This window comes from Mangifera indica, chromosome 2, assembly GCF_011075055.1.
Source record: "Mangifera indica cultivar Alphonso chromosome 2, CATAS_Mindica_2.1, whole genome shotgun sequence".
Taxonomy (NCBI): Eukaryota; Viridiplantae; Streptophyta; class Magnoliopsida; order Sapindales; family Anacardiaceae; genus Mangifera; species Mangifera indica.
Window position 1 is genome coordinate 4,352,074 of NC_058138.1, and position 18,616 is coordinate 4,370,689.

General features: G+C 33.2%; 2 protein-coding genes across 5 annotated transcripts; both read right to left on the reverse strand.

Moving 5' to 3' along the window:
• Positions 1 to 1,435: 1,435 nt before the first annotated feature.
• LOC123208330 (putative RNA polymerase II subunit B1 CTD phosphatase RPAP2 homolog) lies at positions 1,436 to 10,577 on the reverse strand. Of its 4 annotated transcripts, XM_044625778.1 has the most exons (11): positions 10,397 to 10,574; positions 10,273 to 10,302; positions 8,870 to 9,046; positions 8,668 to 8,760; positions 7,568 to 8,135; positions 6,801 to 6,845; positions 5,239 to 5,877; positions 4,935 to 5,128; positions 4,460 to 4,723; positions 2,251 to 2,409; positions 1,436 to 1,719 (listed from the first exon to the last, which is right to left on the reverse strand). In XM_044625778.1, exons 3-11 carry the CDS (start codon positions 8,981 to 8,983, stop codon positions 1,615 to 1,617), a joined length of 2,181 nt encoding a protein of 726 aa, XP_044481713.1. In that variant the 5' UTR covers positions 8,984 to 9,046; positions 10,273 to 10,302; positions 10,397 to 10,574; the 3' UTR covers positions 1,436 to 1,614. The 4 variants fall into 4 exon arrangements, with proteins under 4 accessions (XP_044481713.1, XP_044481712.1, XP_044481714.1 ...); XM_044625777.1 differs by lacking the exon at positions 10,273 to 10,302; XM_044625779.1 differs by lacking the exons at positions 10,273 to 10,302; positions 10,397 to 10,574 and having other exon boundaries at positions 8,668 to 8,767.
• A 3,188-nt stretch (positions 10,578 to 13,765) lies between these two features.
• LOC123208456 lies at positions 13,766 to 14,377 on the reverse strand. Its single transcript, XM_044625993.1, has 2 exons — positions 14,210 to 14,377; positions 13,766 to 14,131 (listed from the first exon to the last, which is right to left on the reverse strand). Exons 1-2 carry the CDS (start codon positions 14,312 to 14,314, stop codon positions 13,766 to 13,768), a joined length of 471 nt encoding a protein of 156 aa, XP_044481928.1. The 5' UTR covers positions 14,315 to 14,377.
• Between the last annotated feature and the right edge of the window lie 4,239 nt (positions 14,378 to 18,616).

The window sequence follows — 18,616 nt, forward strand, 5'->3', positions numbered from 1 at the left end:
AATGAGATTGGATCTTCAAGTGACAAAGACGAGTTCGTCAAACTAAAGTTTCTTCTTTTACAATAAAGATAAGACCGAAAGAATGGAGAGAAACGACTAGAGGTTACCAAAGAGGAAGAGATTACCTGAAAAATTGAAATCCTTGAAGGGAAAATTTAGTTTTCAAATCTTGGGTGGAATTTTTGTCATTTCATTTTAATTGTATATAATGAAATACATTTTTATCATTTTACTTTGTAAGGGTAAATATGTCATTTTAACCTTACCTTAATAGATATCATCCACATTAACAATTTATGGGTGAAATTTTGAGATTTTAAACCGACATGATTAAAATTTTAAGATTAAACTAAAACTAGGATAAAAAAATACTCTGTTAGGCCGATTTTAACATTATCTTAAAAGAAAATTTTCTAAATTTAACGCAAAGGAACAAAGACTTATAAAGCCAAATAGTTCTGGAAAACATGCAAGTTTGCTTCAATCTAATCCAAAATCAGTTTATGCCTATAGTTTTAAGGTTGAGAAAATTATGAACTAGAATTGAAACCGCCAAGGTTTTGATTTTATTCGATTTTAGTTTAAACAAATAGATAGGTTTCAAGTCGGAATTCAATCCCTCCCCTTAGGAACTAGAAACAACCCGAAACATGACCTGAATTGAGAGCGAGATACCCAATAGGGTTTACCCGACTTGACCTCTTTTTATTTTCAACGCCTCTCTCTCATGCAAATATTCATGGTAGTATCACTTCCCAAGTCTCCAACAATTCTTCTTCATCTATGATTGTTTTCCTTCACCGGCATTACAATTCACTTAAGCAAGTCAAGCTCAAACTGAATGTTCTGAATTCAAGTCAAACTGAAGTTAGAACTTATTTTGATACAGCTCAGTCCAAATCCACCCTAGATATAACTTTAAAAACCACCATAATGGCATTGTGCAAAGCAGTAAAGCACAACAAATCAAATGCACCCAAAAGGATTCAGTTTAATGCTATCATTATACAATCTTAAACATAAAACAAACTTTAGTTGAAATAAATCAGCCAACCAAAATTATCACCTCAGAATACAAAATTACTGGGAAAAGTTCTTAAGCAATATTAACAGCAGAGAATGCAGTTTAGGGTTGCAGTGATTCGGGTAGAATCGTATTTGTCTTCCCCGCATCCACTCAATCCAAAATAGTAACTTCCTAACAATTAATATGGAAACTTGGCTGCAAAATCATAGTATCAAAGATAGCATTACCAGAAACATTCCAGCTCAACATATAAATGATTGCTATTGTTGACAAATGCCTGTGGTACAATACCTTCTAAAGTCAGGCTATTCTTAGTATCTATCACGGTAAAACCAACCAAATATTTTGAGGAGACAGAAAACTGAAAAAACTGTTACTGGAAGCATTTTCTAACCTGAAAAGAAGATGTTAAGAAAGTAAAACCAATTGAATAATGTCTCTGAATGCAGTGAATTCTCCGAATACATTGAATATGCAGAGAAATGGACACGGTGTGTCAAACTCTGAATGAACGAAGTTTCAAAATTCAGTATTATGTACAAAATAAAGATCTCTCACTGTCTGATTGAAGAAAATACTTCATTTCATTAAGCCCCACTCTGCATTGAGAAATGAGGTGCTCGACCAAGGGGTATCATGAAATCCTTCATAACTTCATACTCTTCTGAAGTTATTTTAGCACCATCCAACACCTACTCACCCAACCACACAGTCAGTACCAAAAGAAGTAACAATTATCACCACATAACGAAATTCAATTGCTCTCACTATTTATCAAAAATAAAGAAATAAATAGAGTTAATTTTCATCCTAGACTTGATGCTCAGTAACCGAAGCTACCAAGGAAATTCAATTTAAAGATCCTCTGTATCTCTTATTGTATGTTCATCATTCCCATTTTCATAAAATGTGACATAACAGTTCATTTGTTTAAACAATTCTTTTTCTTGTTTTTTGGTGGGAAAAAAAGTGTATAAACTTGCAATATGCATATATGATGATCTTGACTACAAAATTAATGAGCCATCCATGAAACCCAGAAAGGGTTATAAACTAAAGAACTACAGTGACCCGCATAATCTTAGCAGTGCCACATACTATAAAGTGAAATAGATTAATGTTAAATGAACTAAAATGGTCTCACAATCAATCTTTCAATTCATAGCATCATAATTCATCCTCGAGAATATTAAAAAAAAAAAATCCAAATCTAGGGGTCTCACCTTGAGAAGCAGCATTGTCCGGTTAGTCATGTGCGGTGTAAGAGCAGGGATCCGACAGACGGAGAGAGCATCAACAAACAGAAGAGCAATTACTTGCCATTGTTTCACTCTGAAAGCTGGAAGTGCATCAACAAAAGACATTGTTTCCAACAAGAGTCCCTGCATAACAAGTTCTTACTAAAAGTTCAATCAATAATTAGCCTAGTAATATAACTAGAATCTTCTTTCATAATGCTTCTCCATGCCCATGATTATCACAGCTAGTCCTTTGCCAGAATATAATTTGTGGAAAAGGAGAGTTCATCACAATAAAGATGCATATGAAATTAGAAATTAACAAGCAACTAGGATGAATTTGCAAATTGATTAAACACCTGACATAATGGCAACAAAATAGCAAATCACCAGTAAAAAGTCCAGCATAGCACACAAACAAATTCATCACCCTCGTAGTACAACACTTAGTCCTGGCCACAATTCATAAACCAATGGTTAACGGTTCAAAACAATAAAAACCCTAAATCGGGACCGTTACAGGACAGTTTATAACCGACATTTAACCAACGGTTCTGGGTCATAACCCCGGTTCAAAACCGATATTGAACCGTCAATTCTAATACACAACCCTAATTTATTTTTTAAAATTATTAATTATAATAATTAAAAATTTTCGATTTAATTTTTCAATTAAGTTCCTACGTATCTTCTTGGGGTTTAGAATAATCAAAACCTACATAGTTCTATTACCTTTGCGTATCCGATAGTCGACGGTTCCCCCTTACCTTATCATTCACCTCCGCTATCTTGACTATTGGTTCCCGTCATCAAACTATTCATAGTTAAATCAAACAATTTTTCATGTAAGTCCACTTTTATATCTTATTGACGTAATTCGACACTTATCCGATCGTCCACACATACTTGAGTTTCAATAGATTCTAGAGTCAAACTTGATTGTCTCTCATCCAATATATTGCTCCCTTGACTAAAAGTTTGTTCTATTGCAAAAGTTAATACTAGTGCTGCTAGGACTTGTTTAGCAGTAACGGTTAATGTTGGAGAGGTTGATGCATATCGACTCCACCATTCTAGAACTGGAAAGTCTTTACCTATATTACTATCACCAAGCTTCAAGGTGGAGTTTGTTCTTCTTCTTGGCCTTTTGCATCATAATACAATCATCATAACTCATATTTTGGGTTGATGATGGGGCAATAGGTGGTAGAGAGGAAGAACCACTTATGGTTATGGTAAAGTGATTCTTCCTCTCTAGCACCTATTGCCCCATCACCAACCCAAAATATGAGTTATGATGATTGTATTATGATGCAAAAGGGTAAAAGACCAATAAGAACATCAGGCTCCACCTCATAATTTGATATTTATTTTACCACTACTTTTGAGTTTGGTGATAATAATATAGGTAAAGACTTTCTAGTTCTAAAATGGTAGAGTCGACATACATCAACCTTTCCAACATTAACAGCTATTGCTAAACAAGTCCTAACAGCACCAGTATCAACTATCGCAATAAAACAAACTTTTAGTTACGAGAGCAATATATTGGATAAGAGACAATCAAGTTTGGCTCCCAAGTCTATTAAAGCTCAAGTATGCGTGGACGATTGCTCAAGCGCCAAATTACGCCAATAAAATATAAAAGTAAATTTCAATGAAGAATTGTTTGATTTAACTACAGATAGTTCGATGATGGGAACCAATATTCAAGATAGCGGAAGTGAATGATACGGTAAAGGGATACTGCCGACTATCAGATACGTAAAAGTAAGAGAACTACGTAAGCTTTGATTCTTCTTAACCCAAGAAGATACGGAGGAAGTTTAATTAAAAAATTAAGTCGAAGACTTTTTTTTTTAATTTTCAATTATTATAATTAATAATTTTAAAAATTAAATCAGGAACGTATATTAAAATTGACGGTTCAACGTCGGTTTTGAACCGGAGAGTCATGAACTAGAATCATCAACTCAATATTGGTTCCAAACCGATTACAAACCATCCTCTAATGGTTCCAATTCAGAGTTCTTATTTTTTTGAACCATAAACCAGTGGTTTCAAATCGAAACCACCGATTTATAAACCGTGACCAGGACTATTGTATCCATTTCTTTATACCCAAATCAGCATTATGATTCAAAATTTGTTAACCAATCTGATTGAATCAAAACAAGAGGTCTAGAAAACATACCACTTCCTTTTCAATAATAGATATCGGTACTGGCAGCCTGAGATTAGCAACAAGTCCAGGTAAAGCCCGAGATAGACAAGCAGCAAGAGTTTGCTTGATTTCAGAAGAGCGACCATCTCCCAAAACACTCTTTCGAGGATACTCCCTCCCATTAATTGATAGATACTCTTCATGGAAACTTTCATCCCTCCCATATATGTAAGCCAAAGATGATGATGTTATCCATGCAAAGATTGCCATCCACATTGTTGCAAAAGACGACAACTAAGAAACAAAAAATCTAACCATAAATCTAAAATATATAGAGAAAATAACTATACTATTAACTTAAACAAGACACTTGATGTTAATCAATACAAAGATTGCCATCCACATCATTGCAAATCGCGATAACTAAAAAACCAAGTAATACAACCATAAATAAAAAATTAGAAAAGAGAAATAATGACAGTTTTAATTTGACTAAGATGCTTACACTTAAATTGAAACCCTCAGGTGGAGAATCAAACCACGAATCCTCAGGGTCAAAGAATTCAGAACGTTGAATCCCAGGCTTACTGGACCATTTTAAAGAAGCTTCTTTAGGTTCAAGCAAATCCACACCCTCCACTTGTTCCTCTCCAACCACATCAAGTGGATGTGGTAATATAATAATTCCAGCTTCAGAAACTGGCATAAAAACAGTGAGAGAATACGGTGAACCGAAAACCTTAGCAAATTGGTCAAACTATCAATTACATAACAACTGAACAAAATACTTCTACTATACAATGACCTACCAGCATCAGCAGCATCAGAATCTCCAGAAGCCACAGCTTCAACTGCCTGGCTCAATGCCATTGCACAAGCTTCAGCTGATGCAAAGCGTAATGCATCATCATCACCATCACCATCACCCATTTCTTTAACTTCACAAAGGTTTCCACTACCTGAACTATCAGTTTTCTCATCAGCCCAAGTGACCGAGCGACAGAGTTTCTTTGAACCTGAAGATTTAAGAGATGATTTGGGCATTCCTACGCTTAATACAGGTTCTTTCTCAGCAGGACAGGCACTTTCTGCTTCAAGAGTGATCATACTAGAATCACTCTGGAGAGGAGCTGAAGTGGAAGGAACCTCTTGAATAGCAAGCTCATCTTTTGCACTTTGACTCTTCTCACTTGATTCCATCATAATTGTATCAGAATCTTCTGTTTTGGAAGCTAAAGAGCCCAACGTGGCACGTGGAGCCTCCAAGTTTTTACCATCCTTTGTTGTTTTTGATTCTTCATATTTCAACTGGGATGTCATACCAATTGAACCAGAAGGTACTTTCGAAATGCTATATTCATCATTCATGATTATCGTACTCATGAAATTCACATCACTAAAAAATGTATCCTTTTTACTATTCTGCTGATTAGTCTTAGCATTAACCCCTGCAATAAAAAATCCCAGCTGACTCAAATTGTAAGGACAATTTAAATTTATCTAGAGGAAGATTTTCATAAATTCTCCATCAATAAACAGGCCCTTAATTTACAGAAAATGCTTTTCCTAAAATTTTAAAACCTTTATCTTCCATAAAATTTCATAATGCTTGGGAAACTTTTCATTTGCCTTAACTATGGTTTGACTAACGTAAAGATCATGCAAACATCATTGTTCCAAATTTCATAAAAAGCTGTCTTCTTCTGAAAATTGATCAGAAAAATCTTATAAAAATTTAGAATTCACCCATTAGTTCCATAGAATCTATCATAAACCCTCCTGCAAGACACATCTTCACCCATTTTTCAAACTTAGTTCACCTCTTCTCCAAACCATGTTAAGGAATTTCAGGCAAACCACATCAAGTTCAACAGAATCGTTTCCTATTTTTCAAGTGTAAGTATATCATCCCTATACAGTAAGAAAGCCTATTGTACTAAAATTCAAATATACTTTCACGGTACAGTACCATGCCTGGAATTTGACTGACAAAATGCAAAGAGGATATGCATTTCAAAAAACTCTAAACCTTAAAAAAGGAAAAAGCCTATAACACTCTTGAATTTTTTGTAAATATTTATTCCTCTTGCAATGGACACCTGGTTGACCATGCAAACTTCTATTCTCATTTGCAATAGTACTTGGAATTTTATTAAAAAAAGGCTATGACAGTTGCTTGATTCTTAACATTCAATAATATTAACGTCATCGTATATTAATATACAGTAAAATATTAAAATGTAAAAGTAATTTTTTTTTTCAATAACAATTCATCTTCACTAATTAGTCCCAAGATACCATTTGTACTATCATATATCTCTGAATGCTAACATAACTATTAACACAGCAAGAGAGTAAGAAAATTGCATGCCTTTGTTTTTCTCAAGAGAAGACTTGCTCTTCGCCTTATCCTCCCCTATTTCCCAATCCAAGAACACACTAAAATTAGTCCAAAACAAATCGAGTTCAACAAAAAGCTAACACTAACAAATAGGTGTAGTACAAAAATTCCACAAATGAAGGCATATCACCAAGGGGATAAAACTAAAGAATGTGCAACATTACTTCAATAATCCTAGCAACTAAACAAAGCCAATATAACTTCCTTCATCATTAATTCATTAATCCTCAAAATAATATTTAACAAGAATTAAGTAAAGAATTATTTCTTGGTAAGTAATTAAGTACAGAAAATTGCTAACATGTAAAAGATAAACTAACATGACAAGCAGGTCTGCAATGCCACTGAAGATGAACCACTCATAAGAAACACTAAATGTATGCAACATTACACTTTCAAGTAACCCTTGTTACTAAACAGAATCTATATCACTTAGTTTACTATCATTTCATGCAATGCTAAAATAACAATTTACAAGTAGAAATTGAGCAAAACCACTACATAACATGTAAAACAACAAAACAATGTAACAAGTAATAATGAAATTCCACACAATATAACAAATTACTCAGGATAAACACTCAAAATATGCAACATTATACTTCCAAACTTACCAAGCAACCTCAATCACCAATAAATAAAACCTATCTTGCTGACACATTTCAATTCAATCACTAGAAAGGGCCTACAATAATTAGCAGAACAATTAACAACAATCAACTAAACTAGATGAACACCTTCATTCTTTTCCCTTTTGACCTTTGTCGTCTTCGGCTTATACTTGGCCTTCGGAACGAACCCTTCAACAGCATCTGAAGGCCCAGCTGCAACTTCCCCAACTTCACCTTCCCCCCTATCCTTCTCCCTTATCTCCAGCTCCCCAAACCTCCTCACCACCTCACTCTCCACACCACTCTCTGCGCCAACCACCTTCAAAACCTCTTCAATCCTCCTCTCGTCCACAACCCTAACCCTCTCCTCCCCCAAACTAGCCAAAAACGCCTTACTGTTAACCAGACAACCCGTGGAGCAGAACAAGTACACCTCCTGGAGGTCGTACACTTTGTGCTCCTTTAGCGAGATGTGGTATCGCCCTTTGTGTTTTCGAGAATCCGACAGCGGCAGGGGATGCAAGCAGAGCGGGTAGCCACAGAGGTTCGCGATGGTTCGTTCCGTTACGATGTCGTTGTAGTCACTCTTGGAAAGGAGCGAGCCGGCAGTATAGAGTTGATGATCGGTGGATACGCCTTCGAGTAACGAGAGTTGGAGCTTGTGTACGGCGTCGTTTAGGCACTTCGCCATAGCCTAAAACAAGGAATTAGAGTTGGAGAATTGCTTAATTTTGAGCAAATACAATCAATTACGGGAAAACAATTAATACAACAAAATTGAAATAGATAAAACTTTCATACCAACAAATATTGTTAAAAAATCTATTATATCTAGAATGGTTTCCCACATCTAAACAAGAAACAGAAATTAGGAAGAAATTTTATGTCAAATCAGTATTAACAAACTTTCTAAACTTTTCTTCAACTAATATAATCTAATATAGCACAAAATGAATGCAACTAAATAACTTCATAAGATGATTGGAATACCAACTACATAAATGGTTAAACCCTGTTCACAATCATGCAAAACATTCTCAAACAAAGTGACACTTAGTCAAGCTTAATGGACAGCTCAGAAAATCACTGCATGCCTACACCAAAACTTATCACTCAGAAATGAATAAAGATTAATACAAAACAGTACAGGGTATGCCTTAATGTTTCAAAACTACAATATGAAACAATCCAAGAAAAAAAGAAAGAAAAGAACAAAAAGGCTATACCTGTTTAGGCTGACCATTTCTACCGCCAATGGTTGTGACTATTACATGACCTGTCTCGGTTCCATTACCATCAACAACTGTAGCTTCCATTTCCTAAAAACTTAAGACAAACAATGAGTGCCAATGGCTATATTTAACAATTATTTTTATTAACCCAACAAAATAAATTATATGAGAAAATAAGAACCAGTGACATGTATACCTTGTCCTCCCTAATTTTCATGTCATTCATCTCCTTAGGCAATTTATCTACACCTCCAGTGTGGCCACTAGATTCTCTCAAGCAAGAAGTAGGTGCCACACCCACTGAAGCCATTTACTTGGTGTAAAAAGGTGCGTATCTTGTCACTTTTTCAATGAGACAACACCATGCATTTACCTGCAGTAAACAAACAATAGTTAAGACAACTGAGAGAGTTCATATTACATAGACACATAACACTCTTTATTAATTTCCACAACATAAGTTTCCAAAAGTTTAAGCTACTTAACCGTTAAAACTCCCACACATAAATACATTTAGCCTCATAAACTCACATATTCATAGCACACATTCACCTTAAAATATGATCACTCAACAGAGGAGTAATTACCAAAAAGGAGCTCTAAATTCCAAGATATATCTTACCACCCCAAGTTCAAAAACCTGGAAGATGTTTTTTCTTATTAATTTACATCAAATTTAGATCTAAATTTGCTGAATTCCTTGAAATTTTTCATCACACCTTCAACTTTTCTCTCTTTCATATGACCATTACTGTTATTGCTGAAAGTTCCCCTTAATTATCGTTTGAGTCAATTAACTTACAACAATGTATCCTTCACTAGAATCAATTTAGTCCGTACAAGACTTACTCCTACATAACTACACTGTTAATGTTATATTTAGTTGGCTTCATGATCAACCCACAAAAACTCTCTATGAGAAATAATTATCAGTAGATTCAATCTAATTTGCCTAACTAAATTAACCCAATCATTGACATGAAAGCATGAACAAAAAAATTTTTTTTTCAAACGTCAAATGCCATGAATTTAAAACCAACAACATAAAAGCTTTTACACGCATCCTATCATAAAGCAAGGCCCTTACGCCTACCCCTAACCACAAAATGCTTTCAAAATTCAAATAAAAATCTTAGTCATCAAAACAAAAAGGCAAAAACATTTCTAGCAGACAAACAACAATATTTACACGCACAATCCGTGAAACTCCCATCCCATGTTACCGTATAAAGCAATTCCAGTACGGTTACTATTATTTGTGGGTACCCATCATTTTTTATAGCATTTTGGAACGTCCAACATCGTAACAAGAACAATCAATACAGAATAAAGCACTAAAAAAAATAAAATAACACCATTTTAGTAATATATTATAATTAAAAAAATGTAACATTTCCACAGTACTAGGATCAAACCCACAACGGAATTTTTTTTTCTTATGCAAAACTAAGAAACATAACTCAAACTAAAAGCAAAAAAGTTTAACTTTCAAAGATCTAATAAAAATCAGACCAAACCCTAATTCGCAAAATTAAGAAAATTAAGAAAAAAATTAAAAAATCAGCCCAATAAAAAACCCACGGATCCAAATCAACATACCAAGCAAAAGCCGATCCGAATCCCAGGCACCCATTTCAGGAAACACGAAAAAAAAACACAGAAACAAATTTTTAAAATTCACAAAAGAATTACAAAACAAGAGAATTAAAGATGAGATTTTTACCGATCAAAACAGAGGAATTCGGAGATCAAAAAGGAAGCCACGAAGTGACGCCGTACGGCGAAGCGGAGACTCTAGACGATGGCGCAAACGACGACGGAGAGAAAAGATATTATGTGCAAATTAAAAAGCAAATTTGGCTTGTCTGGCTGTTTTTTATTTTGTTTTTGTTTTTTAATCTTTAATTTCTTTTTTTTTTTTAATTTGTATTTGTGGTCTGCTGTGAGCTACTCTGAGCTGGAGAAAATTAAAAAATTTTGATTAAATTCATATAAGGGAAATTAAAATAATTACCGCTTTTTTTTGGGTAATATAAAATTTATCTCAAATTTTGGGATTTAAGAAAAAATACTTTTATATTAAAGCATTTAATAAAAATATCTCAAATATTTTCTTAAATATCAAAACTATCATTCTTAATTAAATTATTATTTTTTTAAGGATAATAAACAAATTTACCCCTAATATTGAGATTTAAATTAAAATATCCTTAATTTAAGGCATTTAAATAAAAATATCCCAAAATAATACCAAAACTATCCTTCATTTATTTATATATAAACCACATATCTTCTTTCATTTTTAACATATCTGAGAAAGATTTCTGAAAAGAGAAAAGAAGTTCATGTTCAAAATTTCGACGAAAAGCGAAAAGTTCGTCTATGCTATTACTTCAATCGTTATTATTTTATTAATATTATAACTATATGTGATATTTTATATAATAAATTATAGTTGTGTGTAATAAGTAAAATAATAAAAATTAGATAGGGTATGTTGTAAATATTATAGTAATATAAGATAAAATGATATTACTTCAACCGTTATTATTTTATTTTATTAATAATACAATTATATGTGATATTTTATATAATAAATTATAGTTGTATGTAATGATAAAATAATATAAATTAGATAGATTATGTTGTAAATGTTATAGTAGTTTAAGATAAAATAATATTTGTTAATAAATGGTGTCAGAGGATAGTTTTGAATAAATAATATTAGAAGATAAAATGATATTTTACAATGAAGGGTGTTAGAGATATGTTAGATAATATTTATGAAAATATGATATTATACAATGTAAAGGTAAAGTGATATTTTCACAAATTAGTATAACATTAATTAAAATATTTAAATAATCACAATATATAATTGAATTATGAAATAGGTATAATTGTGTAATAAACATATGTAAATAGTATTTTCAATCATATTATTTATGTTGATTATATATTTTATTGTATAATTAATTTAAATGGCTGGATATGCTTCAATTAGATATGGGGGGAAATGGATAGAAAATGGTGATAATGTTATAAAATATGTTGGAGGTAATAGGAAATTGATTAAAATTTCAGAACACACATCATTTGAAAAATTAATCCAAATAGTGAGTAACAAGTGTAATATAGATCAAAGGATATTTAACATTCAGTTAAGCATGAAACCAAAGCATCTCGACAACGACATTCCCATAGAAATTTCGAATGATGAAGATGTTGAGGTTTTTAACAGTCTATCTAACATTTTCAAAGAATATGTTTCAGTTTTTGTTATAACAACAGTTAATGATGATAGTTATGAGGCTCAACAAGCAGATGAAGATTTACAAGGTGGTAAACCGAGTAGTTTTCCAGAAAATCAAACTATTGGTGTAGAAGATATTCAAAATATCGAGATCAATCCGAAACAAGAATTTTTAGAGGAAGATTTTGCGTATATAAATGAAGTTGATGTCGATGCATTGTATCATGCAGAAAAATTTCTTAATGGCTACAAAGAAACTTTTCTATAGTGGAGTGAATTTGACAGAAAGGTTATACATGTTATTCCAATCGAGGAATTGAAAGTTGAAGAGAAGACCTACGTTAATAAAGATATCAGAGGTACAAGTAGTTTTCCGAAAACAAATCCTTCTAGTGGGAATGTTCGTACTGATGCATTTCATTAGGTACCACCTTTTTCTAATCAACCATCTACATCTAGAAGCTTAAAAGTATCGACCGATAGTGATTCTCCAAAAGTTGGTACATTATTTTCGAGTAAACAATATGTCATTGATGCGATATATCAAGATGTGCTTCGAAAGGGATATCAATTTTCGGTGAACAAATCAGACACGCTTAGATAAGTGGTTAAATGTTGTAACGAAGAATGTAAATGACGTGTACGGGTAGTTAGGATGGGAGAAAGTGATAGTTTTGAATTACGTCGTTTGGATAGCCGTCACACATGTTACAGAGATCACATATTACCTTATCATAGGCAAGCAGATGCCCGAGCTTTAGGACAAATTTTGAGGACCGAATTCATATTAGTTGATCGTATTTATCGACTAAAGGAGATCATTGCTGATATCACTGACTGATATAACATTGATATATTATATGCACAAACATGGCGGACGGCGCTTCAATTATTGAGGGGGACACCAGAAAAGTTATTTATGTTGCTGCCAGAGTATTACTTCAATTTAGTACGTTGTAATCTGGGAACTGTGACATATACACTAACGGATGAGTACAATCGATTTAAATACTTTTACATGGCATTGGTTGTAGTATTCGTGCATTCCAACAACATATTCAACTAGTTATTTGTATTGATGCTGCATTCTTAAATAGTAGGTATCTAGATCAACTATTTATTGTTGTTGCATTGGATGAGAATAATCAGATATATCCACTTGCTTTTGAGATTGGTCCCAAGGAAAATCATGACACATGGTGTTGGGTTTTAACAAAGCTGAGGGATTGTATTGGTGAGGTATCTTATTTAGCTATCATTTCAGATCGACATGTCAATAAATTTTATACAATAGCTGAAGTATTCCCTAGTGTGCACCACGGTTTGTGCATCTTCCAGTAAATAAAAACAGACATCCTTCGCAAAGAGAGATTGTTGAACAACTTATTTGTAGTTGATGTCACAAACATGGACATACGAGACAGAATTGCAAGAGTCCTATTCCAATATCTAGTTTTGTATCATCAAGTTCAAGAAGAAAAAAGAATGATGGAAAATAACTGCACTTGTTAATTTTAATATAGATGTTTTTGTATTTGTTTCTATAACTTTAATATTTGTGATTGTTAATTTTAATATAGATGTTGTCTTTGTACTTGTTTCTGTAACTCTAATGCTTGTGATTGTTACAGTGGACAATTTCTTATTATAAAATATTATCTTTTTATATCATTTTTTTCATTATATTTATCGCTTATGGTAACTATATAAAAACAAATGCATATAAATGAATCACTATATGGATAAATATATATACATATGAATAAATAAACATATATACAAATACAAATAAGATGTAATATAATCGTCAATCAATAACCTAAAAAAATAACTGCACGCCTAAACGTGTGCGCAAGTGTACTGAGTCCTCCCTTCAAAAGATAATGATCGACGAAGTGCTAAACACTCGATGTGTCGTAACATGAACATACCACAATCACCTGATAAGGGCGTCTGCTGCAGTATATCCATCACCCTATGCGATACAAATGGATCGTCTCGTGGACTTCGGCCCGTGTAAGACCAAAATGATGTCGCAGCTAGCAAATGTGGTATCATCAACGTATATCCCAACATCTTTCGCCTAAATAGCTCCGAGTCAGCAATGAAACTCTGTAAGGAGTCGTAAACTGTAATCTTCCACTCCTTCAAATCTAACACTCCTACTACCCAATGCGCATTATCGAAGTTTATTGGGATATAAACCTGCACACATTGATATATTACATATATTAGATCTTAATTCAGTATTCTTCGAAATGTATTTGAGATTCGAATACTAACTTTATCGATCACACCTAAGGGTTGCAAATGCAACTCAAGTGCATAATCTGCATCCACCATGCGTGTAAAGAGGGGAGAAAATCGGTAGTTATACTGATCTCTCATTCAGGGGGCCTCGTTCGTTGGCTCCATAGTTTCAAGGGATTCTTGTATGGGCTACGAATGAGCAGTCCCTTCTTGACAATCCTACCGCGAAGCACGCGAAAATACTACACCAAAACAAATAATACGTCAGTTAAAATGAATAATAAATTATTTCAATAGAACTTATTAAATTTTTGAAAAATTTAAACTTTTTAATACCTTTTATAACGCCAGAGTCATAGTCAGAGAATCCGCAAGTGAAGTTATATCGACTATATTTTCTTTCGAGACCGACTGTAGTCAAATACACGAATTCACTAAATGAATAATAAATTATTTCAATCGTACTTATTAAATTTCTTGAAAATTCAAATACCTGCTCACGGTCCTCATGTGGTTAGAGCTCAACAACATCATCGGTGGCCTTGTCATCCTGAGACACAATATCGATCACTTGTTTTCCTTTGTTTGGAATGTTGAGATAGACCAAACAGAGATCTTATTGTAACAGCAGAGCAAAGGCAAATGAATGTTGATATTAACAAAAATAACAATTAACGGTGGGTATTCCGACAGTTCACTTCAGCCTTCTCCCAAAGCAATACTAGAACATCCTCATGTGGTGATCCATCGATGTCCTCAATATCCGATGACAACATTAACATTTCATATTAGTAAATCAAACTATTTAACAAAAAATAACAAAGTATATATTATACAATGTACGTATCTTTAATGTCAAAACAAATATCATAATAAGATCCGCTATCGGTGCAACGCAGAAACGTCAGGCTATTGTCACAATATTGATAGCAACAAGTTTAGAGAAAACCGAAAATCGAATGTGTGAATGAGATATAATATTGTATATTAATGTTATACTTATCAGAATCATCACTGAAAGTGTCGATAGAGAAGTTGTGTGAGGTGATCCATCGTCACCGACATCCTGTAACAGTATTATCAATTAATATTGATTCAGCGAAAAGTTATATTTATCGGGACTAACAGATGTACAATCGATGGTGTACATATATCTACTCGAATCGTCGATGTCATCTTTGGATCTCCCATTGGTAAAGTCTTAGAAACGTCAAGCCTTTGTGACAATGTTGATGAAAACTCGTTAACATATATTCAATCCACGATTGATGAATTCGAATATAATATTTATAAAGGACGTTATAATTACTTGAATCCTCATAGAAGGTGCCATCGGAAAGACCTCATGGCATGACATGTCATCGCCAATATTAAAAGTCAATATAGGATCTTTTCGGGATGGTCTCTTATCAAACAACTAACGCCATAATAATTTCAACATTCACGAGATAATAGAAGATTAAAATTTATTTCAAAAGTATCATTCTTAATATACTCGAAGTAGTTAGACTCACATAGACAATATGTGAGGACGGTAATGTCAGACCTCATAACGATAGTCCATCACCATCGTCACGAGACGAGTGTAACAACATATATAATTATTATAAGATTTAATGATTGCGTATATAAATAATTGAAATATATAGTAAATTATTAACTTTTTTACCTGTCGGACAGTATCTGTATGGTGACGAGATCGTCTATCCTCCGTACTTGTCATCCTACCCTCAATGCGACTAAACTTATCCTCCATTTTAGCCTTCAAACCAGTGAGTAGATCTAAGATAAGATTTTCTCATCAAGCTAATACAGCATCGAAGTAATGAATAGAGAAATTTGGTCCAGTGATAGGAGGATCATCTGATATATACTCGGTGGTAGGGGGCACAGGCATCGGATCCGGTGATACGTGCTCCTCGACAGGGGTCGTAACATGGTCATTGATTGGACAATGCTTGGTCGAAGAAGGTTGAACAGAAGGCGTCAATAAGAGAGAAGCATCGATCGGAGAATTAACATCAGTAGGACTCGATAATGCATCCCTTGAAGATGCCAAGGGTGAGATCGATAAAGAAGATCGACTATCCGACACCCCTATGTATTAGACGATATCCTCATATCAGTCTGTATATCTCTTAACCGGAGATAAAACTATCGAAAAATTAACATTATCATGTAAAATATTTATTTTCAGTGCATTTTATTGTTATACCTTATACATATGTTAATACTTAATAAATTAGTACTTACTGTATCTCCAGTGAAGATAGTTGAGATAGAATCTCATCCCGAAATATCCTTCGTGTGCCATCTCAACATTCGGGTGGCTCCTACAATCGACGACATATCCACTCATCGATATAACGAGTCTAGCGTCTCATATATCCAAAATTACAATATCAACATAAATCGGTTATTGTATATATTTACAATCTTATTAAACTAATTTTATTTTAAACACAAATTTTTTGTTTAAATTAATAAATATCATAACTACCTAAAACGCTAATGAAAATCTCATGATGTCATACTATTTAAGTTGGTTTTTCTTTTTCTTTTTCAGGCTGAAATCTATAGAAATTCAGGAGATATTATCACATATAGAGTGATATGTCATTTGCCGCACTCGTTCTCCCCATGGGTTTGCATTAAACCCATCAAGATGATCAGCTAATTGTAATATCTTTTGTGGAATTGTTTTCTTCAAATCACTCCTTAACAACCCATGTGAAGATAAAACAACAAAACTAACTTTACTACATCAGTGTCATCCTCCCCCTACGGTTTTTGCTGGAAAACACGACTCAGATCAGTATATATAACTGACTTACACCCGTAAAAATATGTCTAGAGGATCCGATCTGTGACCTTCAATAAAATATAGACGTCAATATCTACCATATGACTGAATATAAGATCTGTCATAATAGCAAACTCATACTGATTGAATCTGACATCCACACCTTATTTATCGCTTGAAGCATAAAGGAATGTATTAGAATCCCACTAAATTGACTATCCTTCAAGTCTAGAAAGTGTCTGAAACAAGTACATAAAAAAATTTTTAATTGCCTCTTTATTAATAATTTTTTTATCATGGCTCTCACATCTCTATATCCACGTGTAGTAACTTGAGCCTTAAAGTGTTTCTCGGGAGGAAATCGCATTTCATTCCTGCCGTCGTCTTTTTTCCTCTTTTGTCTAGTTCCCTGTATAAAAATTAAATTACAATTATATTAAATTTATATCAATTTTATATTCTAAATTATTCAATTCTATACATAGAGGTCTTATTCGAAAAAACAGATATCAAATTCGAATTCTACACATAAAAAAACCTTAAGATCGACAAATTTTAATTTGCCCCTCATATGAAAAATATTAAAAACGCCCTAAAATTTTGTATAATCGCATTCTGCCCTCATAATTCCAACCACCCAAATTTATGTGACGAATAACTCTGGGAAAGCACCCAACATGCGAATTCGCATGCCAACAACGTGAATCCGCGCGTCAATAGCACGAATTTGGGGGGTTAACCGTAATTTCACATGTCAACGAACTTTTTCAATTTATATTCTGCCTTACCATACGATGAAAACTCGCATTTTCACCCCCAACCACAAGATCTCATGTAGTCCACGAAGTTTGAAAAATGCCAAAAACCACCCCATCTTCAACAAATCTCACCACACGAATTCGTGTGGTCACTGTGTCATTCGCGTGGTGACTGCCGAATTCGTGTGGCTATATTTCACCTCTCAAACTTCGTTTTTCAAAACTCATTTCAACAACAATCAACTATATACCTAATCTAACACAAAAGCCTTGAGAAGATTTATCAAAATCACCAATTAATTAAGCATTTTCGTCAAAATTTTCAAACCAAAACCTTAATGCTAAACACCCAAATTTCACATCAAATCACTCAAATTGTGAACCGAAATGCATAAAAATATGACAAGGGTTGTTTTACTAACTTTTTTGTCCATCTTCGTGATTGGAAAGGTCGCAAAAATAGTTTTTTTTATAGTAAGTTAACCGTTTTGTTTTCATTAAAAAAATAATTTTTTTTAGAATAACATCTTATTCGGCTTCTTATATTAAAGGTTTTATTTAAAAACAAATGAGAAGTGGGATAATAAAATTCACTTAAAGTAAAAGTTGTGTTATTACAATTTTTTAATACATTTAAAATTATTTTACAAATATCTAAATGTTTAGGATATAATGTAAATTACGACATATTTTGTTAAATAAATGTGTACAATAATTTTCTATAATCAAAAGTGTCAGTTAATAAAATTTAAAAATTCAAAAAAATAAGAAAAATTCAAAAAAATTAAAAGTGTTGGTTAATAAATCGAATGTGAACCGACGATTTTACAGTTTTAAACTAGATATTATTGCAGTTTTACAAGAAGGCGAACAACATGT

Excerpts from the sequence above, each read along its gene's own strand:
- LOC123208330 (XM_044625777.1), bottom strand. The coding sequence starts at position 8,983 with ATGGCTTCAGTGGGTGTGGCACCTACTTCTTGCTTGAGAGAATCTAGT. Across the intron at positions 5,878-6,800 it reads TTCTCTTGAGAAAAACAAAG|GGGTTAATGCTAAGACTAAT; the intron begins GCATGCAATTTT and ends TTTTTATTGCAG. Across the intron at positions 5,129-5,238 it reads TTCTGATGCTGCTGATGCTG|TTTCTGAAGCTGGAATTATT; the intron begins GTAGGTCATTGT and ends TTTTTATGCCAG.
- LOC123208456 (XM_044625993.1), bottom strand. The coding sequence starts at position 14,314 with ATGAGAGATCAGTATAACTACCGATTTTCTCCCCTCTTTACACGCATG. Across the intron at positions 14,132-14,209 it reads CCTTAGGTGTGATCGATAAA|GTTTATATCCCAATAAACTT; the intron begins GTTAGTATTCGA and ends CAATGTGTGCAG.